The 24,470-nt window shown below is 42.8% G+C and overlaps 2 protein-coding genes across 6 annotated transcripts in view; one reads left to right on the top strand and one right to left on the bottom strand.

The window, feature by feature from the left end:
* Positions 1-5,072: 5,072 nt before the first annotated feature.
* Positions 5,073-11,857, bottom strand: LOC112251093 (biogenesis of lysosome-related organelles complex-1 subunit 2). 2 transcript variants are annotated; one of them, XM_024421787.2, is made up of 6 exons: positions 11,731-11,857; positions 8,978-9,153; positions 8,309-8,425; positions 7,989-8,151; positions 7,811-7,915; positions 5,073-7,356 (listed from the first exon to the last, which is right to left on the bottom strand). In XM_024421787.2, the coding sequence occupies exons 1-6, from the start codon at positions 11,751-11,753 to the stop codon at positions 7,272-7,274; spliced, it is 669 nt and encodes a 222-aa protein (XP_024277555.1). In that variant the 5' UTR covers positions 11,754-11,857; the 3' UTR covers positions 5,073-7,271. The 2 variants fall into 2 exon arrangements, with proteins under 2 accessions (XP_024277555.1, XP_024277556.1); XM_024421788.2 differs by having other exon boundaries at positions 8,032-8,151; positions 11,731-11,855.
* Positions 9,262-24,470, top strand: part of LOC112251095 (ubiquitin carboxyl-terminal hydrolase 24-like) — a 40,743-nt gene continuing 25,534 nt past the window's right edge. For 2 of the 4 annotated variants that reach the window (XM_042322224.1, XM_042322225.1), the window contains exons 1-15: positions 9,262-9,960; positions 17,039-17,207; positions 17,348-17,415; positions 17,716-17,859; positions 17,957-18,079; positions 18,159-18,194; positions 18,321-18,386; positions 18,688-18,753; positions 18,845-18,919; positions 19,144-19,302; positions 19,426-19,540; positions 20,001-20,212; positions 20,315-20,572; positions 20,693-20,791; positions 23,343-23,450. In XM_042322224.1, coding sequence (XP_042178158.1) covers positions 9,688-9,960; positions 17,039-17,207; positions 17,348-17,415; positions 17,716-17,859; positions 17,957-18,079; positions 18,159-18,194; positions 18,321-18,386; positions 18,688-18,753; positions 18,845-18,919; positions 19,144-19,302; positions 19,426-19,540; positions 20,001-20,212; positions 20,315-20,572; positions 20,693-20,791; positions 23,343-23,450 — 1,971 coding nt within the window. In that variant the 5' untranslated portion in view covers positions 9,262-9,687. The remainder of the gene's footprint in view (positions 9,961-17,038; positions 17,208-17,347; positions 17,416-17,715; positions 17,860-17,956; positions 18,080-18,158; positions 18,195-18,320; positions 18,387-18,687; positions 18,754-18,844; positions 18,920-19,143; positions 19,303-19,425; positions 19,541-20,000; positions 20,213-20,314; positions 20,573-20,692; positions 20,792-23,342; positions 23,451-24,470) is intronic. The other 2 variants (XM_042322226.1, XM_042322227.1) reach the window with 1 other exon arrangement.

Below are 24,470 nucleotides of genomic sequence, written 5' to 3' on the forward strand. Positions count from 1 at the left end.
CAATAGTTTTTTCCCCTCATCAATCTTTACACAATACCCCTTAATGACAAAGCAAGAACAGGTTTGAACATTTTTGCAAATGTATTAAAAATATAAAACTTAAATATCACATTTACATAAGTATTCAGACCCTTTACTCAGTACTTTGTTGAAACACCTTTGGCTGTGATTACAGGCCTGAGTCTTCTTGGGAATGACCCTACAAGCTTGGCACACCTGTATTTGGGGAGTTTCTCCCATTCTTCTCTGCAGATCCTCTCAAGATCTGTCATGTTGCATGGTGAGCTTCGCTGCACAGCTATTTTTTAGGCCTCTCCAAAGATGTTCAATCAGGTTCAAGTCTGACTGTGGCCACTCAAGGACATTCAGAGACTTGTCCTGCGTTGTCTTGGCTGTGTGCTTAGGGTCATTGTTCTGTTGGAAAGTGAACCTTCGCCCCAGTCTGAGGTCCTGAGCACCCTGGAGCAGGTTTTCATCAAGGATATCTCTGTACTTTGCTCTGTTCATCTTTCCCTCGATCCTGACTAGTCTCCCAGTCCATGCCACTGAAAAACATCCACAAAGCATGATGCTGCCACCACCATGCTTCACCTTATGGATGGTGCCAGGTTTCCTCCAGACGTGACGCTTGGCATTCAGGCCAAAGAGTTCAATCTTGGTTTCATCAAACCAGATAAACTTGTTTCTCATGGTCTGAAAGTCCTTTAGGTGCCTTTTGGCAAACTCCAAGCAGGCTGTCATGTGCCTTTTACTCTACCTTTTACTCTACCAGCTGACAAAATGTAATGACCGCCACAGACCTAAATCTCAACCTATTTGTTACTGTATGAAGCCACCATGCTGTGGGGGTCAGAGACACAGAGAGGAGGCATGGAGGTCAATACAGTTGGTCTCTGTCTCTCTCTTTACCTTTTATACAGATATCATCTCTTTCTCTCTTTTATGGCTGGACCAGCAACAGCAACATTACAGTATAGCTGTCCAGTCTAGCCCTGTTGTCAGAGTGCACAAGAATGTCCAGAACCACACACACACATGCCCACCTGCACGACGCACACACTCACACATGCCCGCCTGCATGATGCGCACACACACACACAAACTCTGCTTCGGTTCCAAAACATCTTTATGAAGTGAGGAGTCACCCCATGAAGGTGGTTGTTTTGTGGCACACACACACACACACACACACATCACTTATCTATCACAACCACAATGTGAACCACATGACGTAGCTGCTGGTAAAGCAGCCTGACTTTATCAAACACACCTAGGATTTGGAACATACATTTGTATACGGCCATTTAGTATGATATGTTACATTACGAATGGAATAAGGATCTGGTTACTTAAACGGGACAATTTGCAGTTGAATAACAAAGAGGGATGGGGCTGGGGAAATGCAACCACTCAAATTCATAGACAAAGCTATGGATGCAAGGATTGACCATCCATGATATCGAAATTACAGTTTGAAACAGGTTTTGAGACTATACAGTGTTTCTTTATATTGTCTTTGTTTACAAACATTGGAGAAAAAAATGTATTTTGGGTTTTGATGGGAGACAACAGTTGAACTAAGTTCATGAGGCATTTATAAGTTATATTCTTCAATAATCAATGGGTACATCTAATTGATTTATAAGTCCAAAAACGGACGTAGCAACTGCAGATTGGCCTTTAAAGGCAGCAATGAAAGTCTGGAGGATGGGGAGGATGGATTGGGCATATAACGCGACTGTGTAGAAATTCAAAAGTTGCGTGATCGAGTTGCGTTGGGGTCAACTGGGTAATGCATTGAGGCCACGTTGGGTTTTGCCATCCATCCTGGAGGACTGCAGGCATGGAAAGCGGTACAGAGGCACCAAGTCTGGAACCAACAGGACCCTAAACAGTTTCTAAGCCATAAGACTGTTAAATAGTTAGTTAAATAGTTAACCAAACAACTACCCAGACTACCTGCACTGACCCTTTTTGCACTAACTTTGACTCATCACATATGCTGCTGCTACTGTTTATGATTTATTCTGTTGCCTAGTCACTTTATTCCTAATTCCTATTCATACCACTTAAATTCTAAATGGATTACATGTATTTTTTCCTCACCCATCTACCCACAATACCCCATAAGGACAAAGTGGGAACATGTTGAGAAATTTTTGAAATACAGAAATATCTCATTTACATATATATTCACAACCCTTTGCTATGACACTCTAAGCTGAGCTCAGGTGCATCCATTTTCCTTTGATCATCCTTGATAAGTCAGGGAGTCCCCCTGTGGCCAATTCATTTGTTTGGACATGATTAAGAAAGAAACACACCAGTCTATATAAAGGTCCCACAGTTGACAGTGCATGTCAGAGCAGAAACCATACCATGAAGTCTGCGTAGATCTCTGCGATAGAACTGTGATGAGGCACACAGTCCCAGTTAAAACATTTGGACACGACTACACATTCAGCATTTTTTCTTTATTTTGACTATTTTCTACATTGTAGAATAGTGAAGACACCAAATCTATGAAATAACACATGGAATCATGTAGTAACCAAAAAAGTGTTCAACAAATCAAAATATATTTGACATTCTTCAAAGTAGGTGTGCCTTGTTAAAAGTTAATTTGTGGAATTTCTTTCCTTCTTAATGTGTTCGAGCTAACCAGTTGTGATGTGACATGGTAGGGGTGGTATACAGAAGCAAGTCCTATTTGGCAAAATAACAAGTCCATATTATGGCAAGAACAGATCAAATAAGCAAAGAGAAATGACAGTCCATCATTACTTTAAGACATGAAGGTCAGTCAATACGGAACATTTCAAGAACTGAAAGCTTCTTCAAGTGCAGTCGCAAAAAACATCAAGCGCTATGATGAAACTGGCTCTCATGAGGACCGCCACAGGAAAGGAAGATCCAGAGTTACCTCTGCTGCAGAGGATATGTTCATTAGTTAACTGCACCTCAAATAAATCCTTCACAGAGTTCAAGTAACAGACACATCTCAACATCAACTTTTCAGAGGAGACTGCGTGAATCAGGCTTTTATGGTTGCATTGCTTGGGAAAAAAAACACTACTAAAGGACACCAATAAGAAGAGACTTGCTTGGGCCAAGAAACACGAGCAATGGACATTAGACCGGTGGAAATCTGTCCTTTGGTCTTATGAGTCCAAATTTGAGATTTTTGGTTCCAACCGACGTCTCTTTGTGAGATGCAGAGTAGATGAACAGATGATCTCTCTGCATGTGTGATTCCCACCATGAAGCATGGAGGAGGAGGTGAGATGGTGCTTTGCTGCTGACACTGTCAGTGATTTTTTTAGAATTCAAAGCACACTTAACCAGCATAGCTACCACAGCATTCTGCAGTGAAACGCCATCCCATCTGGTTTGCACTTAGTGGGACTATCATTTGTTGTTCAACAGGACAATGTGTAAGGGCTATTTGACCAAGGAGAGTGATGGAGTGCTGCATCAGATGACCTGGCCTCACAATCACCCAACATCAACCCAATTGTTATAGTTTGGGATGAGAGTGAAGGAAAAGCAGCCAACAAGTGCTCAGCATATGTGGGAACTCCTTCAAGACTGTTGAAAAGCATTCCAAGAGAATTCCAAGAGTGTGCAACGGTGTCATCAAGGAAAAGGGTGGCTACTTAGAAAAATATAAAATATATTTGGATTTGGTTAACACTTTTTTGATTACTACATTATTCCATGTGTTATTTCATAGTTTGATTTCTTCACTATTATTCTACGATGTAGATATAGTAAAAAATAAAGGAAAACCCTTGAATGAGTAGGTGTCAAACTTTTGACTGGTACTGTATATCTGAGGAAGGGTATAAAACTAATTTTCAAGGGCACAGTGGTCTCCATCATTGGGAAATTGATTTTAAAAAATACGGAACTACCCAGACTCTGCCTAGAGCTGACCATCCGACCAAACTGAGCAACCGTGCAAGAAGGACCTTGGTCAGAGAGGTCACCAAGAACCACTCTGACGGAACTACAGTCCTTGGCTGAGATGGGAGAACCTGCCGGAAGGACAACAGTCTCTACAGCACTTCACCAATCTGGGCTTTATGGGAGAGTGGCCAGACGGAAGCTACTCCTGAGGAAAAAGCACGACGACACGCCTGAAGTTTGCAAAAAGGCACTTGAAAGACAGATCATAAAGCAAAAGATTCACTCTTGGCCTTAATGCAAATTGCTATGTCTGGAGTAAACCAGGCACAGCTCATCACCTGTCTTATACCATCCCTACCGTGAAGCATGGTGGTGGGAGCATCATGCTGTGGGTATGCTTTTCAGCGGCAGGGACTGGGAAACTGGGAAGGATGAATGGAGCCAAACACAAGCAAATCCTTCATGAAAACCTGCTTCAGAGTGGAAACGACTTTGGAGAAGATTTAGATTCCAACAGGACAATGACCCCAAGCATACAGCCAAAGCAATGCTGGAATGTCTTCAGAACAAGAACATACGTCAGTGAAAATCTGTGGAAAGACTTGTAGATTGCTTTTCACCACCGCTCCCCAATCAAACTTAACAGAACCTGAGAAAATCTACAAGGAAATCCAGATGAGCAAAGCTCTCGAGTGGCGCAGCGGTCTAAGGCACTGCATCTCAGTGCTACAGTTGTTACTACAGACTCTGGTTCGATTCCAGGCTGTATCACAAGTGGCTGTGATTCCCATAGGGCGGTGTACAATTGGCCCAGCGTGGTTAGGGTTTGTTTTTTGTAGCAACCATGTTGTCATGTATTACTGCTATGCTATGTCACCTTAGGTCTTTATGTAGTGTTGTCTCTTGTCCTATATTTTTAATCCCAGCACCAATAGGTCATCATTGTTAATAAGAATTTGTTCTTTACTGACTTACCTAGTTAAATAAAAAAAATGCACATACAAGCTGCCAGAAGTGCTTCTACAAAGTATTGGCTCAGTAAATACTTTTGTAAATGTCATTTTCAATAAAATGTTATAAAAACGTGTCCAGTTTGTCATTACAGGGTATTGTGTAGAATAGTAGACCCAGAGTAGCCAAGGGAGGTGATAGGTGGAAATGGGGAGGATACAAAGTAATACTTTAATATATTACAGATGCAGGATTTCAGGATACATGGCTTGTCTCAAACAGTTGTCAATAACAGCAACATTAAGAATATGAAAACTCACACAAATGACAGAAGATGGCAAGTCTAAAGCTCAGCCCCTCAATAGGGTTACTACTGCAGCTAATACTAGGCCTAAATACTAAAACATATATTGGGATTACCCCTTTTTCCTGTTTTAAACAGTCCAACTGTCCCCTTAGTGGAAGGAAAGAGAGTCTACAACATCCTAAATCAACTGCCTGTACGTACATGATGCAACAATCTGCTACAAGGTAAATTGATGTTCAAGCGGAGAGAAAAGGAAAGCATTTATCGCCTTACACCTCAACTCCGCCCACACGTACTAACCGATGAGAATGAGCATTTAATGACAACGACTTTACTTTGTTAATTAGACCAGGTAAGACGATGGAAACTATGATTGAAGTTATTTGCATTCATTAGTTTAAATGACCACATTTTGTCGTTTACAAGACAGTGCCACATCTAATACAGGGGTGTAAAACTCATTCCATGGAGGGCCTAGTGTCTGCAGGTTTTGGGTTTTTCCATTCAATTAAGCCCTAGACAACCAGGTGAGGGGAGTTCCTTACTAATTAGTGACCTTAATTCATCAATGAAGTACAAGGGAGGAGCGAAAACCCGCTGCCACCTGGCCGGCCCTCCATGGCATGAGTTTGACACCTGTGATCTAACAGAACGTGATTAGATCTACTTCAGGGAGACAAAGCATGGGTGAACTACACGCGAGTTATCTAACGCAGCACGCCTGGCTTAAACCTGAACAACCAACTCAGTAGCAAACAATTAAGGGCAGGAACAGCTACACTGGTAGATAGCTATGCATGGCAATGGACTAGTGCACGTTACATAAACCCCACTTTAAGCATTTTAAAATAATATCAACTGAAGACCTTTAAAATGGTGATGTCAGTCTAAGGCTGTCTGACTATAATTGTTTTGATTTAAATCCATTTTGAATTCTGGCTGTAACACAACAAAATGTGGAATATGTCAAGGGATAGGAATACTTTCTGAAGGCACTGTATGTACATATCTACCTTGTACCCCGGCACATCGACTCGCTACTGGTACCCAGTGTATGTAGCCAAGTTATCATTACTTTTATCTTTCTCTGCATTGTTGAGAAGGACCTGAAGGTAAGCGTTTCAATGTTAGTGTACACTTTTTACAAAGCATGTGACATATTTTTATTTCTGTAGTTGTTTAGGGCTCTAGATGGGTTCTGAATGTGGGTTTGGTTGGTTAGGTTACAGTGGTAGTCTGTGTGGATGGTTAGGACTACTACCCTCCCCCCACCCACCCATAGGCCGTCATTGTAAATAAGAATTTGTTCTTAACTGACTTACCTCGTTAAATAAAATAAATACAAATAGGGGGGGTTATCTGTGTTGATTAGGTTCCGTGGCATGTTTCTGTGTAAATGTAATGTGAATCAATAATGTTCTCTGGGAGATCACACTGTCTCTTAATAAAATGTACCCCGAATCTTACAAACACACACAGGATTGCAGTATGAACATGGAGTACCGCTGCCATCTGCTGGTGAAATGACATCCGTTTCTTTGATAAATGTATTTTCAGTTCAAAGTTAATGTTTTTAAATGATACATTTTACCCAAGCTACAATTACACAAGCTACAATCACATGTATGACGATCTTAAGAGACAGTAGTATTCACACAAAACAAAGGTAATTTTGTCATGTTAATTCAGTAATGCCAGCAGCACAGGAAAACATTTAAAGAAGCTAATGTCCTTCAATCAAAGTGAATTTGGTTGTCATCTGTGTAACTAACTTCTAGGTTAGGAGGGTGGTGATTCTACAGTAGTGTGCACCCAGCAGGGGACAATTCAGGATAAACTCAGTAAATCCAGGAAGTGAATAGCAATTTTGACAGGACTGACAGAGTGACCTAGAATGTTAACAGGAATATGGACACAAACTACCCAAAGTGCCATCTACACCTGGTATTAAGATGCAACTTAAATGATCCAACCAAAATGATAATGCTAGGTGTAACATCTGGGATATTCCTCCGACCAACCCCAGGCTGCCCCATTCTGCTCTATGTCAGGCTGATGTAGAGGTGTGGGTCTGCTTCCTCAGATCGTATATGTTAGGTTTGGTTTACAGCTTGGGTGAAGGAGGACCAGTAACCACTCTTCCTCCTTCCATAATCCTCATCGCTTCTCCAGTTTTTTGAACTTGGCCTCTGCAGAGACAGAAAAAGAGATGAACTCACTCACCTTCCTGCAGTTAGTCACACACAGGAGAAGTGTATTTTTAGCTATTGATTTGGGACAGTGTGCTAGCGCTCTCTGCTGTTGGAGCTCAGGGTGGAGAGGTAAACTCAAATAGCAGAGGGCGCTCTCAGGCTGTCCTAAATCACATCCCTAACATTAATGTTGAGCTGAACACTGGATCATGGCTATTATTAGTACATCTGCAATAGAGACTAATAAATATGTCCTAGAAACTCAGAATGAAAATACAGATATTTATTTCTATCGACCACTTCAGTCAGTCTGGTGAAGGTTACACACTGGAACTCAGTAGTCTCTTCTCCCCTTACAGCCCTGGTATAAATATAGACCTGCAATATGATGATATGGCCTGTCTCTCCACAGCCGTGTGTGTGTGTGTGTGTGTGTGTATATGTGTGTTACCCAGCTTCTTGGAGTAGGTGTCCAGTTTGTAAGCAGCCTGCTCCAGAGAAGACACTTGTTCCTCTATTTGATTTATCTGGTCTAAGTAAGGCTGCAGGCTGGCGTCTGCAACACACACAATACCATTTTTAAAAAGTCAGCTAAATTAAGGTTATACTTTGTTTTCGTAAAGACCTACGAGAATTTCGTCCCTGTCACATCTGAAGGACTAATAAACAAACACTTATGGTTGAGGTCCTGCAGGTTCCTGCTGATGTTGATGCTGATGTCTTTCATTTCCATGTACTTCAGACTTGTCAGCTTGTTCATGTTCTCCAGTAGATGGTAGTCCTCACAGGTGCCTGAGAATAGGAAAACAGGGGAGCATGAGAATTACATTTTCTCCACAACAGGAGATTCTTATGACAGTTGTTATCCTGAAGACAAGACAGTATATAGTATGTGACCATATAGGCCTGTATAGACAACAAATGGAGACAGACAGACAGATATTCAGACCAGTGAGTTCTCCTTGTAGGAAGACAGCCATCTTATCGAACATGTCTGTACAGAGTTCATTGATGTCTGGCTCTGCTGGCTCTACGGCCTCCTCTGCAGTCTCCACCCCACCGTCACCTACACACAGACGTATAGTAGTTACACCATTTTAATTTCTGAGAAACATCCCACCTCCTGATGTTGCTGGCCACTCCCTCAGATTTGAACTAACAGGTCTCTAAGTTCTCCAAGGAGGAAGGATGAATTTGCCTCTCCCTTAGTAGGGCTACTGCATTCTAATGTGTTGATACTAACACCAAATTCATCTCAGCAGATAGATAAATGGTCACCGAGCTATAACATAGTTAGATAGCTAAGTTGCTAATCTTCTTCCTTTCAATAACTAAAACAGCGCATCAACTTGCAGTTAGGATTGGTCTTTTCGTTCATTTGAGTGCAAATTTGCTCTTGAAGCCAAAACAGCCAACTCAACCTTTAAACGTGAATCAATTAAATTGTAGTACGCTTCTCGAAATATAAATCCCGCTTTCATATCACATCAAAAAGTAAATGCAAAAACACAATTCAGACCGAGCGTATGTGCTCTTAGCGAAGACCCCTAAATCCAATTACGTATGTGTAATGGAACTGAGAGTCATGAACAAGGACTAGCTAGCAAGCACCACTCACTGCTGTTGATGGGCTTCTTGGGCGCCGCAGTCACAACCTCCTGGCCCTCAGAGGCAGGCTCTCCCCGGGGGTCTGAGCTCCCTTCCAGGCTGAGGACGGTGGGATGGGCCAAGGAAACTCTTGAGATGCAGTCCATCTCAGCAGCCTCCTCTCCCGTGGCCGCCATTTTGCATCTACTACAGTCACATGATACAGAGCTTCACGTGACATTGATTCTTTTCCTCCCCCTACAATTCCAAATTCGAGCCACACCCTTTTCCTTGACAGGTGCTTTACCACCACACAAACAATAATACCATGATGAATGTAGCTATAGTGTTCCTATTCATATTGATTGATAGTTTTATATTCTATTGTTTTCAGATTGTTCGAGTGTAACGTTAGTGAGCTCGAGCTTTCTATGCTGTTTTGCCTGTAATCATTTTGCATTAGTAACTTCGAATCGGTGTGAATCATGTTAGTTTGACAAGTGTTTGCAGAGTTAGTCAACCTTACGTTATATGTTTTGGGCTAAAAAGGGGGAAAGAGGGCTCCTCTGTCCTCTGGTCTTGTAATGGGTGAGTCAGGGTGGTGACGCTCTACACAGGAAGCGTCCAGTGAACCATCGTGACAGCCTGTGTGTGACTGTAAACATGGCGCCGTGCACGGTTACAGGGCTGTGCTGTTTTACACCCCGTTTCTAGCTAGCCTGAGACGCACACAACCTAACTATGGAGACAGAAGAGGAGCAACACATGACGACCCTCCTCTGCATGGGTTTCCCAGATCCTGTGGCTATACGCAAGGCGCTACGCCTGGCGAAAAACGACATCAACGAGGCTGTGGCGCTCCTGACCAACGAAAGCCCCGGGCTTGGGTATGGATATGAGCCGATGGAGAGTGGCCCTGCCCCGGGCCCATGCGGAGACGGGGAGACCACCGGGCGGACTGGGACTGGAGGGTTCGACCCACCCCCCGCTTACCACGATGTGGTGGAGAGCGAGGTAAGGCTGAGGATGGTAGCTCGCTGGCTACGTTAGTTAGCGAGAACACCAAGCTAGTTAGCATCAAAGCTACTAGCTAGCGATGCCGGCTAAATGGGGAGAAAGGGCTCGCTCATAGCATTCCATAGCGCGCTATACTCATGCCTTGCTGTCAAAATAGGGAGGGAAAACCCGCGGCATGCGGGACGTAATTTCTCAATCTCGGGCTACAAAATTCGACAGACCTCGGCTAGCTGAGTTGCAAATTCAGTACTTTGATGATCAATATTGAAAATGGGTGCACTAGCCAACATCAGGAACGTAGATTTGCCTAGCTTGTTAGTATGTAAGCTAGCTTGTCCAACGCTTGGGGGAGGGGATATGGTCGTTGCGCGAATCTACATTGGGCAAACCAGCGGGTTAGTTTACTTTAAACAAGTAGTTAGTGTTTTGCAATAGTTGCCGATAAAGGTCTGCAGAGAGTGAATGTGATCTCCGCACTCTTGTGAAAATGCACGTCTGCATACAGCTGAGCAGATTGTAATGGAGCTACGCTAGCTGGATATATAGCTGTACTAGTGGAGTGAGACGGTGCGATTTCGCAACCGCCTGTGGCTAACCTGATATGGCCATTTTGTGCTAAACATTTTATAATCAAAGCTCTTTAAATGGTTTGTAGTTCACTGACAACTTGATGTCTCACACACCCGTCAGAACCACAAGTTTAAATGTCTGAACATCAGCTTGCCAGAAGTTACCGACCCTACCTTTACGCTAGTTTACAATGAGCGCTGGTGTTGGAACACAGTCATGGTTACATTAAAGTGGAACTGACAGCGTTTTAGCAACAGTAAATCTCATACCATATGTTAATATACACCCCCCAGGAAGAATGACCTTTTTTTACATAAAAAAATATAAACAATTCTGACAAGTGAGAACTTGAAAATGACCATAGCTAAGTGTTCATAAATTCATAGAATGTTTGGGAATCAAATATAGTAAGATGTTTGTGAAAATTCTATAGCAATATAGAATGGGAATGCGGCTGTGCATTTGTACAATTAATTCATAAATAAAACCTAATAAAAACATCTGTCTTGTCCAGTACCAGAGTTTACGCAGACCGGTGCATCATTGCCAATCAGAGCTACAAGTAGGCTCATATGCGAATAAACCATTTGCCACACAGGCCTGCCATCATTCACTTTGAACTGGACTGTCTTTACATGAAGTTACAACAGCACGATTATAGATCACATTTGCCAAAAGCCACAAAATACACCTGAATGAATTTCTGCAAATACGTAAATAACACAGGAGTCCTCTTGGGAACTTCAGAGTCCTATTGATCAAACCATGAAAAGGTAGGATCTCTCCCTCAGTTGCCTATGCACATAGACAACAACAAGATCAAAACTAATGCTAGCTAGAGCGAGATGAGGTCAAATCTAATGAGGGAACATTGGATAAACCCTCAAACTTTTTCAGCTAGTTGTCCCTCAAAATTGCACTGATTAACGATGGGGAATAGTAGCCTGCTCGTTCTTCTGCAGCGTGCCTACCAATGCATGCTTGTCCCAACCCACTTTTTGACAACTGAATGGGAACTTGCCTTCCCACCCATTTGATTGATGACAAATACATTTGATATGCTAACTGTGGATAAGTTGTTCAAATTCAGCATAACTAGCTAGCAAAGTGATTCACATTTCTTGCTATCTAACCAAATGACACCTGCAGCTCTAGCCACCGAAAAACGATATGAGGGGGAAAAAGTCGGTCACTCACCCACTCCGCCAATGACATGACATCCTCCCAGAAGCTAACTAGCTAATGTTAGGCTCTGTGTTTTTAGCTTGCTAAATAAGTAGCTAGCTACATAAATAAATACGGTAGCCCAGTGGTATCAAACTCAATCAGCGCATGGGCCATATTTGACCAAAAAACATACAACTGCAACCCAAACTGGTCATTGTTTTATTAGAAAAAAATGTGTGGCATTTTAACATATTAATACAAAAGAAGAGATAAATCATATTTGTCCAGCCTTTGCTGCTTTGCTTGCAGATGTGCATAATCAAAAAGTATTTCATAACTCCAAATAGCAAATGTACCTATAGGTTGTTGTAACATTTTAACGTAGTGTCAATATGTAACGACCCAACCAAATTCACATAGAAATGTGAGTTATAGATCTAACATTCTACTTGAAAGGAAGTCTAAAAGGCGTTAGATCTGTTCTATTTTTGGTTATGGAAAATATATTTAGATGGTTCAATGATTCTCTACACTACACTAGCTTAGTATAGTACTACGGGCTATAAACGGGACACACTAAAGCAGCGCAATTGAAGTTGAATGCACTGATGCGAGCGCAATAGGCTGTAATTTTAGAAAGTAGATGAGTCAACTGTTGACTCATTTATACTCGTTTGTCCTATTCGGCCCGCGATCCGTGTTTTTGACACATGCGCTAGCCTATTAGCCACTATATGAATGACTTGTGATTATTGCCCTTGCTAGTTTGATTGTATTGACATTCCCAGCCTTAGTTACAGTCGTCCGTTTTTGTTCAAAATATTGATTCATTGAAACCGTGCATCTCCAATGGGTGGAGGCAGCAAACGATGTACCAGGCCAGCTGTGATTTACAACCTGATAGCAATATTTTTGGGACTGCCAAGAAATGTATTGGTGAATTATATTAACAACAATGCCTTACTGTACATCATGGAAGTTTGAGTAAAATCAAACCTATTTTTTAAACCTCTTATAAAGTTTGTTTTGAAGCATAAAGCATAAAATAAATATTTTTGACTGATGTTATGATTGACTGATTGTTTCATATCTGCAAAGTATTTAAAACGTTGTAATTTCTGCTTTAAATGCGTGGTTTATCCCATGTCTGCAGTGGCCCTAATCCCTACATGAGGTATCATAAAGATATCTTGTTATTTGTGAACTTGTTATGATATCCTGTTGTCAAAGTTCTCCATGTTTGCTGTCAAGGAAGTGAGTTTGTGTTATACAGGATATACCGCCCCCACCTACTGTCTACCAATCATGTCAATGCGGAGCTATACAGAACCCCCTCATTGTTACAAAATTTGGGAGGCGCACGGCATCATTTTGAGTTCATTTTGGCCTTCGCAAGCCTCTGGATGCTCCGCAATTTCGTCATAGCCTCCGTATGGAGCCTCCGGACTGCATTGCAGGATAAAACATAAATTGGCCTTTAGACACGGTGGAGCTGGCGCAAGATATGGGTTGGAAACTTACCTCAATGCAGGAATGGGATTAACCCAATATTGGATTAAAGGAGCCTAGTGTTACTCCTTAGACCATGTTCTGTTTAAAGGGGACATTTCTCTGGAAGCCAAAACAGACAAATACTCCATCTAAACGTGAATAGATTCTCTATTATGGTACTAGAGACATAAATCCCTCTACTTTCATATCGCATCAAAATTATTTGAAAATACACACTTACTGTGCACTGTTTCATCCCGTTTTAACACAGTTGCAGCCAACAGTATATTTCAGTGACAACAGGTTTGTGGCTTCCTTTTTGTTTCAGAGATGCAGATACAGTGCCTTCAGAAAGTATTCATACTCTTGACTTATTCCACATTTTCTTGTGTTACAGCCTGAATTCCAAATGTATTCATATTTTTTTCCTACACGTTTTTAGAAATGTTTGCTAATTTATTGAAAATGAAATACAGAAATATCTAATTTACGTAAGTATTCACAACCCTGAGTCAATAGATGTTAGAATCACCTTTGGCAGCGACTACAGATATCAGTCTTTCTGGGTAAGTCTTTAAGAGCTTTGCACACCTGGATTGTACAACATTTTTCAAGCTCTGTCAAGTTGGTTGTTGATCATTGCTAGACAGCTATTTTAAAATATTGTCGTAGATGTTAAATTTTATTTAAGTCAAAACTGTAACTAGGCGACTGAGGAACATTCAATGTCGTCTTGGTAAACAACTCCAGTGTATATTTGGCTTTGTGTTTTAGGTTATTGTCCTGCTGAAAGGGGAATTTTAGTGTCTGTTGGAAAGCAGAGTGAACCAGGTTTTCCTCTAGGAATTTGCCTGTGCTTAGACCTAGCCCATTTCCATTTATTCTTAAAATATACTCCCTAGTCCTTGCCGATGAAAAGCATACCCAAGAGGGGTACTCAGTGACGTGTTCTGTTGGATTTGCCCCAAACATAGCACTTTGAATTCAGGACAAAAAGTCAATTTCTTTGCCACATTTTCTACAGTTTTACTTTAGTGCCTTTATTGCAAACAGAATTCGTAGGCCGTCAATGTAAATAAGAATGTGTTCTTAACTGACTTTCCTAGTTAAATAAAGGTTAAATAAATTAAATATTTTTATTCTGTACAGGCTTCTGTCTTTTTACTCTGTCATTAGGTTACTATTGTGGAGTAACTACAATGTTGTTGATCCATCTTCAGTTTTCTCATATTACAGTCTTTAAACTAACTGTTGTAAAGTCACTATTGGCCTTGTGTAATCCCTGAGCGGTTTCTTTCCTCTCCGGCAACTGAGCTAGGAAAGACGTTTTTGTAGTGATTGGGTGTATTGATACATCATCCAAAGTGTAATTAGTAACTTCACCATGCTCAATTCAATGTCTGCTTTTTTTTACCCACATACCAATACGTGTTCTAGTTTGCGAGGCATTAGAAAACCTCCCTGATCTTTGTGGTTGAATATGTTTGAAATTCACTGCTCGACTGTGTGGGGTACAGAGATGAGGTAGTCATTCAAAAATAATGTTAAAAGAATGTTATGGGCTATTGGGTGTAGGCCAGTGACCAAATATCTCAATTGAATTCATTTTAAATTCAGGCTGTAACACAACAAAATGTGTAAAAAGTCAAGGGGAGTGAAGACTTTCTGAAGGCCCTGTATCTAATTGGCGCAGGTAGTCCACTCTGTCTCCACTCTGTCTCCTGTCTGTCTCCTGTCTGTCTCCTGTCTGTAACATGGAAATATGGCCGTGTGGAAATACTAACCCTATAAAAGTCTGTAGCGATTGAACCTTTTTTAGTTTTTAGAAAATTATTTCTCAGTGATATGAAAGGTAAAGTCCATATGCGTCCAAAACCGTACCGCAAGTGATGCTTGGCAATGTTCAGGCCGTAGGGTCGGTATCTTCTGGAAAAGCACCAGCATAGCTGCAGTCTTAGTCAGCTAGCATCAAGTGTTTCCCACTAGCTATATTCTAAACATTAACATTACAATGCCTGCAAAGACAACTAGCTATCTATGTCAGCGCTGTTCAATAAGCAGCTATCTAGTCAAAATACATGCTGATTCGACACATCACCATGCATTTATGAATCTCAATGGATCACTAGAGTTTTGCATCTAGTGCATTGATTCAGTATCATATACAATATCACTGTTTCATCAATTATGACTTCATTTGATTGGTTGTTTGACACACTTGTCGTGTGATGAACTCAGATGGAGGACAGCTGGAGGACAGCTGTCAATCATGTACAGAATAGATGGGGGGGGTGCTTCAACAGCAAGTCAACAGTTGTCTGTTTTCACTCCGTAAATGCCGTGCATAGAGAATGCACACCTGGAGATGCAGTTTTGCAAATCATTTTATTTCCAAACTGGACTGATGAAGGTGAATGGTATTGGCTCTCACTATTCCAGTTCGCTCAGATAAGTGCTAATAAAGGAGTTAATGGCTCAGTAGACTATTGAAAGGAAGGAGAGGAGAGGAAGCTACTGTAGTACAGATGAATCTAGGGGAGGATTGTTGAAGGACGAGGTGGAGAGGAAGCCTAATGTGTAGCGGCCACCAGGTGTGTATCTCTCTAGGGTTCGGGTGGGTACGTCTCTGTTTGCTACACACAGTAGATCATGTCAGATGTCTTCATCGCTGTGGGAAATGGTGTGTAGGGTGACGTTGCTCACCAGGGTGTGTCTGGTGTTGTTGATTTAGTGGGATGTTGAGGTGCTGAAGACAAGCGGTCCCTAAGAAGAAACACGACACCGGGGTTGCATTCAGTAGGGCACAGTGTTGCGAAATGTTTTTAAATGTACCCCATTTTCCAGGAACAGTGCACTGTGACATCAAAGCAGCCTTGTTTTGTTTTTAAATTAAACGTGTCCATCCAGGTTAAAAGAATATTTCACATTCAGACCATTGTACCAGACACCCTCCCTCCCTCTATCCCATTATTTCTCCTCCATCCTCTCCAGTTTGTTATGTGTCTCTGCTGTTTGTGCCTTAGGATGTCACAGGTCTGTGGCCCTGCGTTCCCATCCTAATTATAGCTCTACACACACACACACAGCCCTGCAGTCTCATATGCCAGACATACTAGGGGCTCAGTTACTTAGCTGTCCTGTGCAACACACACACACACATAAAAACACAGACACCACACCCTATCCCCCTGAGAGAAGCCCAGAGCTCCAGTCCTCCCCTTCTCCTCATGCAGGAAAACAACACTAGTCCTGTTATCATTACTGTGTTAATATGCCTAATGCTGACAGGAAACAGTGCTAACTGTCTATTGGATCAGCAGCAGCTAGTTACTACCTGGAGCTGTTTTTCTATCTATTAACCCAGATTAGTTTATTTCTAGACCAAAACATCATTCTATGGAGATTCTCCTATAAACATGCTTAGTGATCCTGGAGTTGACTCAGTCTGGGAAACTGGCCACTTGTTAAGCCATAGTTATTCTGTAAGTGGTAGGTCAACAGTTGTCCATACTGTCTTAACCTCAGAGGTATCTGATTGGACTGTGCTGTTCGGAGGTTTCTGATTGGTAGGTGCTTCCCAACCGTGGAATGTTTGCCTGTTGACCTTTGCGTCTTAGAGAGAAGCTCATCTCCATGACTCCCTCCATCCAGACTTTAACGCTCCACTTCTTTCTATGAAGGAGGAGCGCTGAAACCTGACGCTTCTCTCTCTCTCCTTCCATCTATCATATATTGGTATGCATTACTGAATGGCCAGAACACACACACACCCTCCTCTCCATCATCCTGTTGACACTGTCATAAAGCATCAGAAGTACAGTAGAACTATAAAGTGTTTGTGTTTCAGAGGAGTAATGATGAGAATGGGAACTGTTCTGGGGGCAGTATGGAGTTCCCCACCACTAACCTGTATGAACTGGAGAGCAGAGTGTTCACTGACCACTGGTCAATCCCCTACAAGAGAGAGGAGTCACTGGGCAAATGTCTGGTCGCAGCCACCTGCTTAGCCAAACATGGTAAGAGAGAGTGATTGTGTGGGTTTTGTGTCATGTTGTCCCTGTTGAATGCTTTTCACACATTATTATTTTGCACCCAGTTGTCAAACAATAACTACAGTCTCTCTCGCTTTCTCCTCCGCTCACTTTCTGTCGCTCAGGTCTGGCAGATGCAGATGAGAACTGTAAGCGGTTTATGGACCGGTGTATGCACGAGGCCTTTAAGAAGGTGAGTCGTGTGTGTGTGTGTGTGTGTGTGCATGCATGAACCTTTAAGAAGACGAGGTGTGTGTGTGTGTGTGTGTGTGTGTGTGTGTGTGTGTGTGTGTGTGTGTGTGTGTGTGTGTGTGTGTGTGTGTGTGTGTGTGTGTGTGTGTATAAACACAACACTTATGAGTGAGCGCTGTATAACCTGTTTATAACACCAGTTTCAAGAAAGGAATACTTTTTTTAACAGGACTGTTTAGTGTAATTTTGCCGCTTTCACTGACTCTACTTCCTCCTGCCCTCGCTCTCTCCCTTCTTGTAGCTCCTGACCAGTAGTGCTGTCCATAAGTGGGGGACAGAGATCCATGAGGGGATCTATAACATGTTGATGTTACTGGTGGAACTGGTGGCTGAGAGGGTCAAACAGGAACCCATACCTGTTGGGCTAATGGGAGTACTGGCTATGGTGGGTATACAAACACCTGTTACATATAGTACACACATGATACTCCATCACATCACACCACCCTTACAAAGGATAACCTCTCTGTCTCTGTGTGTAGGCCTTTAACCCAGACAATGAGTACCACTTTAAAAACCGTATGAAGGCGTGTCAGAGGAACTGGAGCGAGGTGTTTGGAGAGGAAGCCATGTTCGCTGTTTCGCCTAGCAACAACTACCAGAAGGTGAGGTCACATGGTTGTTGCTCTAGGACAAAAACATGACTGACTGATCACCTATGTATGTGTGCCTTTGTTTCTACAGGAGCCTCATGGCTGGCTGGTAGACTTGGTCAATCTGGTAAGCCCCACCTACGCACACACACACACACACACACATATCGGTGAAAGTTCAGTGTTGTTGCTGTATTTAGTGATGTGACTGTGTTTCTCTCTTCATGTCCTTTTTTTCTTGCTCTCTCTCTAGTTTGGAGAGATGGGAGGGTTCACTGCTATCCAGGCTAAACTCAATACAGAGGAGATAGAGATTGGGGTAAGGACACACACAAACACACACACACACACACAGTCCTGAAGCCTCGCTCAGATAAATGCTCCGTTGTGTGCCTACTCTTAGGCCTCCTTGTGTGAATCGCTCCTTTTGAGGATCCTAACCGGAACCACACACACATTTGATCCCTCTCACAGCCCAGATGATCTCCACCATTAGCATGTTAATCTCTCTCTGGCACTGGAGAATGCAGCTGCCCAAGCCCCCCACCCCCTCGCCCGTGGGAGACGACCACTCTGGTTTTTGAGAGTATGTGTGTATGTAACTGTGTGTGTCTCTGCAGTGTGTGTCTGCTCTGGTCCAGCCTCTAGCTGTGTGTGCAGAATACCTCAACTCCAGCCTTGTGCAGGTAACATCTTTTCCTCCAACATGCGTCAAATGTTACATCCTCAGCATTGTTGATCAGTTAATGAGGCAAATAATTACGTTTGTGTTTGTAGCCCATGTTGGATCCTGTTATCCATAAGATGATCACCTATGTTCAGAACCTTGAGGAGAAAGATCTCAAAGACAAGGTACCACAATACCCCCTGCTCTATATACCCACAATGCCCTGTTCTACATACCCTGGAAAGCTCCCGGAAACTATAGAAATATAAGTGTCCAACGTCCAAAATCGTTCATTATGCGCTTCCATGTCTGAAGCAACTCTTTGTTTCCCAGACTGACTGTTCAGAGATTCCTATGAACGCAGTGTAAGGTGATGGCTCATCATTTATATACCCCTCACCTCCTGTAGAGGCTGGTGAGCATCCCAGAGCTGCTGTCGGCCATCAAGCTGCTGTGTATGAGGTTCCAGACTGCCCTGGTAACTGTTGTGGACGACCTACGCCTGGACACTCTGCTACGCATGTTGAAGACTCCTCACTTTTCCACCAAAATGAACTCCCTCAAAGAGGTGAGAGGTCAGGGGTTACAATGTCAAGAGTTAGAGGTCAAACCGCTCTCCTTATTATTATGTTACTCTGCATGTGGACGTTTCTTGTTATATAAACTGTATAAAATGTGTTTGTGTGTCTAGGTGACTAAGCTGATCGAGGAGAGTACTGTGTCTAAGACGGTGAAGAATGCCATTGACACAGACAGACTGCTGGACTGGCTGGTGGAAAACTCTGTCCTCTCAATAGCACTGGAGGGTAAAGAAGATGTTAATGTTAACAATGGAACAACATATTATTACTATTTATGTTATTCTATTATCTTGACTAGTGATTCCAGGTAACATAGACCAGTAATATAACTGTGGAGTGTGTATTCCAGGTAACATAGACCAGTAATATAACTGTGGAGTGTGTATTCCAGTTAACATAGACCAGTAATATAACTGTGGAGTGTGTATTCCAGGTAACATAGACCAGTAATATAACTGTGGAGTGTGTATTCCAGGTAACATAGACCAGTAATATAACTGTGGAGTGTGTATTCCAGGTAACATAGACCAGTAATATAACTGTGGAGTGTGTATTCCAGGTAACATAGACCAGTAATATAACTGTGGAGTGTGTATTCCAGGTAACATAGACCAGTAATATAACTGTGGAGTGTGTATTCCAGGTAACATAGACCAGTAATATAACTGTGGAGTGTGTATTCCAGGTAACATAGACCAGGCCCAGTATTGTGATCGAATAAAAGGCATCATTGAGTTGCTGGGCAGTAAACTGTCTCTGGACGAGCTCTCCAAGATCTGGATGATACAGGCAGGACAGTCGTCCACGGTGATTGAGAACATCCACACCATCATGGCTGCGGCTGCCGTCAAGTTCAACTTCGAGCAGCTCAGCCACCTGTTTGTCCTTATACAGAAGGTCTGTATGTGTGCTTAGGAACGTTTCTGTGGGACAGTAAATTGTGTGTGTTTGTATGTGTTAGTAATGATTGGGTGTAACGTGTGTGTGTGTGTGTTCCAGAGCTGGGAGGTAGAGAGTGACCGTGTGAGGCAGAAGCTGCTCAGTCTGATTGGGAGGATCGGTAGAGAGGCCCGCTCTGAGGCGACCACAGGGAAGGTGCTGGAGGTGCTGTGGGAGTTAGCCCACCTGCCAACTCTGCCCACCTCCCTGGTACAGCAGGCGTCTGAGGAACACCTGGCCATCCTCACTGACGCGTACGCTGTGAAGGAGACTGTCAAACGCTGCTACATCATCAAATGTATAGAGGACATCAAGAAGGTGAGAAACACACACACTTTCTCTCAAGGTTGAAGCGCTATGTCACTCACAGCTTTCGAGTTCAAGTCTAATATCAATTGAACACACACACAACCTGAATAAGCCAGTTTATGTTTATAGACTCAGACTGAGGAGGAGGGTAAAACCAGCGACATTCAGACCTCATTTCTTACTGGCTCCTGGGGCAAGAAGAAAGCCAAAGAAAACTCATTGGCCAAAGTAAGAGAAGCCCCTCTCCTTAAAACTCTAATGACCAATCAGCATTCACCTACAATCTTCTCACTGCTCACTCCAACCAATCCTGGAGGAGGGCTGGATGGGGGGGGGTTGATTTGTAACTGAATGATTGCTGTATTGTTGATTTTAAAGAGCTGTTCCAGTACTACAGTGGGTGTCTAATTCTCTGTGGGTTGGGCCAGTCTTCATTGAGGTTGTAAGGGGTATGTGTGTGAGTCAAGGTGTGAGGGGTGAGTTATTGGATAAGTGATGTGCATGTATAGTAGGAATGTAACGACTCACCGATACACAGATGTTTAAGATCTGAGTGCATCGGTCCATAGAACCTCAAACCGATCCAAGTGTACCTTGCATCAGTCAGAAAATCCATTCAGACATTATGAATAGCTGGTTCATGTTTTGCTCAAATAACATTCTTTCTACCTTCAGAAAATATGTGGACACCTGCTCGTTGAACATCTCATTGCAAAATCATGGGCATTAATGTTGTTTCACATTCTCCAGTCGTTGTTTTCCTTTACACCTTAGTCACACACACAGTTCATTCCCTTGTTCTCAAGCTTGTCAGTTCCTCTGTCACATCATGCTTACCAGGCAGGGTGTGCATGAACGCTGCATCACAGAACACAACAAACTGGACAACAACAGCCTGTGGGGGGGGGAGACGGAGAAAGACAATGTCGCTGTACTATTAGACACCTTGCTTTATCCTCCTCCTCTCCTTCCTTCATCTGCTCTATATTACAGCAGTCACAAAGGAGAGGAGGAAGGAATGCCTTTGTTTTATTCAAATTGGAATGTGTTTAGTGAAGCCTGCAGAGAAGTTCTGGCCCGACAGCACATCTAGTTGATTCTAAAGTCAATACGTCATGAGTTCTAGTAGACAGTCTTCACGTTGGGGTAGCATTTGCATCAGAAAAAGGCTATTCAATGTTTGCCATTGTGATTGTTTCAAGGGGTATAGTATTATGTGTGTGCACGTGCCTGGCGGTGTGAATATGCAGTATGTTTGTGCACATGTGGACATGTCTCCATGTCTTTCAGTGTGCAGAGACTTGTATTTGTTTTGTGTGTGTGTGTCAAGTGTTGGTAAACTCTGACTCAGTCCTTCCTCAGCTTTGAGGATATTGATTTCCCCTCTTAATCATCTCCAGCTTCTGAGTTCATTCTCTGCCACAGAAAAACTATTCTGACATGCTGGAACACTCCCACACTACATGACCAATAGTATGTGGACACCTTCTCGTCGAACATCTCATTCCAAAATCATGGGCATTAATATGGAGTTGTTCCCCCCCTTTGCTGCTATAACAGCCTCCACTCTTCTGGGAGACTTTCCACTAGATGTTGGAACATTGCTGCGGGGACTTGCTTCCATTCAGCCACGAGCTTTACTGAGGTCGGGCACTGATGTTGTGCGATTAGGACTGACTCGCAGTCGGCGGTCCAATTCATCCCAAAGGTGTTAGATGGGTTTGAGGTCAGGGCTGTGTGCAGGCCAGTCAAGTTCTTCCACATCGATCTCGACAACCCATTTCTGTATGGACCTCGCTTTGTGCACGGGGGAATTGGCATGCTGAAACAGGAAATGGCCACAAACTGTTGCCACAAAGTTGGAAACACAGAATTGTCTAGAATGTCATCGTATGCTTTAGCTTTAAGATTTTCCTTCACTGGAACTAAAGGGCCTGAACCATGAAAAATAGCCCCAGACCATTATTCCTCCTCCACCAAACTTTACAATTGGGACTATGCATTGGAGCAGGTTGTGTTCTCCAGCTCCAGTCCAAAGGTGGTGAGCATTACACCACGCCAGCTGACGCTTGGGATTGCACATGGTGATCTTAGGCTTGTGTGCGGCAGCTTGACCATGGAAACCCATTTTCATGAAGCTCCCGACTGACAGTGCTTCCAGAGGCAGTTTGGAACTCGGTGGTGAGTGTTGCAACCGAGGACAAACAATTTTTACTCTCTTCAGCATTCGGCGGTCCCGTTCTGTGAGCTTATGTGGCATACCACATCGTGGCTGAGCCGTTGTTGCTCCTAAACATTTCTACTTCACAATAAGAGCAATTACAGTTGACCGGGGCCGCAAGGCAGAAATTTGATGAACTGACTTGTTGGGAAGGTGGCATCCTATGACCGTGCCACATTGAAATTCACTGAGCACTTCAGTATGGTCCATTCTACAATATTTGTCTATGGAGATTGCATGGCTGTGTGCTCGATTTTATACACCTGTCAGCAATGGGTGTGGCTGAAATAGCTGAATGCACTAATTTAAAGGGGTGTCCATGTAGTTTTAAATATATATTTTGTGACAACTGCTTATATTCATTGGCTATGTCATAGCAAATGTTTTAAGATAAATATTGATACATTGCAATCTCTAACAAATGAATTAGTGTGTGATTGTGATTTCTAAACAAAAGTGGGGGTGGCAACAAACATTGTGGGGTAGTAGATGCCCGGTGGGGGCGGGGGTGCTGGGGGTGCTACTCATCTAGTGTCTAACCTGTGTGTGTGCATGTAGTCTTCTCAACAGGGCAGTCCCCAGGCGGTCTGGGTGGTTCCAGCTCTGCGGCAGCTCCATGAGATCACACGCTCCTTCATCAAACAGACCTACCAGAAACAGGACAAGGTACACACTCACACACACATTACCCCCTAGAGCACTTGTCCAAGATGTCAGCAGTCGACAGCATTACAAATACATGAATACAGCACATTAACGTAATGTATTTAAAACTAACAGACTAGAGCCGGACCGATATGTGATTTTTGTATTCCGATTTGTTTTTTGTTTTTATGGAAATGTTCACAGATAACTGATATATAGCTGAAATAAAAAATAAAGTCTATATGGATTGGGCTTAAAGCAGCCCTACAAAGATACTCAAAGTTGATTTCTTACATTAATTTTCTTTCCTCAAATGTAAGGCCCACAGAATTTAGGAGCACTGAGAAAGATTAGATGTTTTATTTATGGACAAATTGTGTATTACTCTAGTAAAAATTGGATCAACTGCACAGATTCCAGCTAAAGATTTGATTTGGCTCTGAAGAATGTGCTGCCTCATACTAGCCAGCTGGAAAACAACGACATAGGACACATTTTCAATGTATTAGTATTTAGCTATGTTTTCTTCAATTGTAGGGCTTTAGCCACTAAATTCTGGTAGTTGTCACTTTAAGGAAAAACCTCAATCACAAAATGACCCGCTGGCACAGCGCTGCCTCTTGCACCAAGTGTTGCCTTAGTGCTATCTGGAATCTGTGGGACGTTCCCTACAAATGGTTACACTAAGGTTTGGGTTAGGGTCCCAAGGATTCTGGATAGCACTAACCCTCCGTGAACGGCGTCAACTACTCTCTCGCACAGCTAGTTAGCTAGCTAGCATACGTCATGGAAATGGGGGAGATGATTGGCGAAACGTGATATTTGGGCCAGTCCCTATCAAGTGGCAATGAACCCATACATCAAAACGTAGCTACGAAGTTCTACTTTGTTTCCTGTAAAGGTATTTTTTTCTGTGTCTCTGAAAACATTTGAATGACAGTGGTTGAGGAATAACCTTCGCAATGAGAAAATATAACACCCCAGATTTCACTGGCTTCACTAAAGGGCTGTAACCGCACTTACTTTACATTTGGGCAAAGC

Source organism: Oncorhynchus tshawytscha, linkage group LG05, assembly GCF_018296145.1.
Source record: "Oncorhynchus tshawytscha isolate Ot180627B linkage group LG05, Otsh_v2.0, whole genome shotgun sequence".
Classification (NCBI taxonomy): Eukaryota; Metazoa; Chordata; class Actinopteri; order Salmoniformes; family Salmonidae; genus Oncorhynchus; species Oncorhynchus tshawytscha.

Bases quoted from the DNA above. Each gene is read 5' to 3' on its own strand.
- LOC112251093 (XM_024421787.2), bottom strand. From the start codon at position 11,753: ATGTCATGTCATTGGCGGAGTGG. The intron at 8,426-8,977 runs GTGAGTGGTGCT...GTCTGTGTGTAG, and splicing joins CAAGAAGCCCATCAACAGCA to GTGACGGTGGGGTGGAGACT. The intron at 7,357-7,810 runs GTAACACACATA...CTGTCTCTGCAG, and splicing joins CACCTACTCCAAGAAGCTGG to AGGCCAAGTTCAAAAAACTG.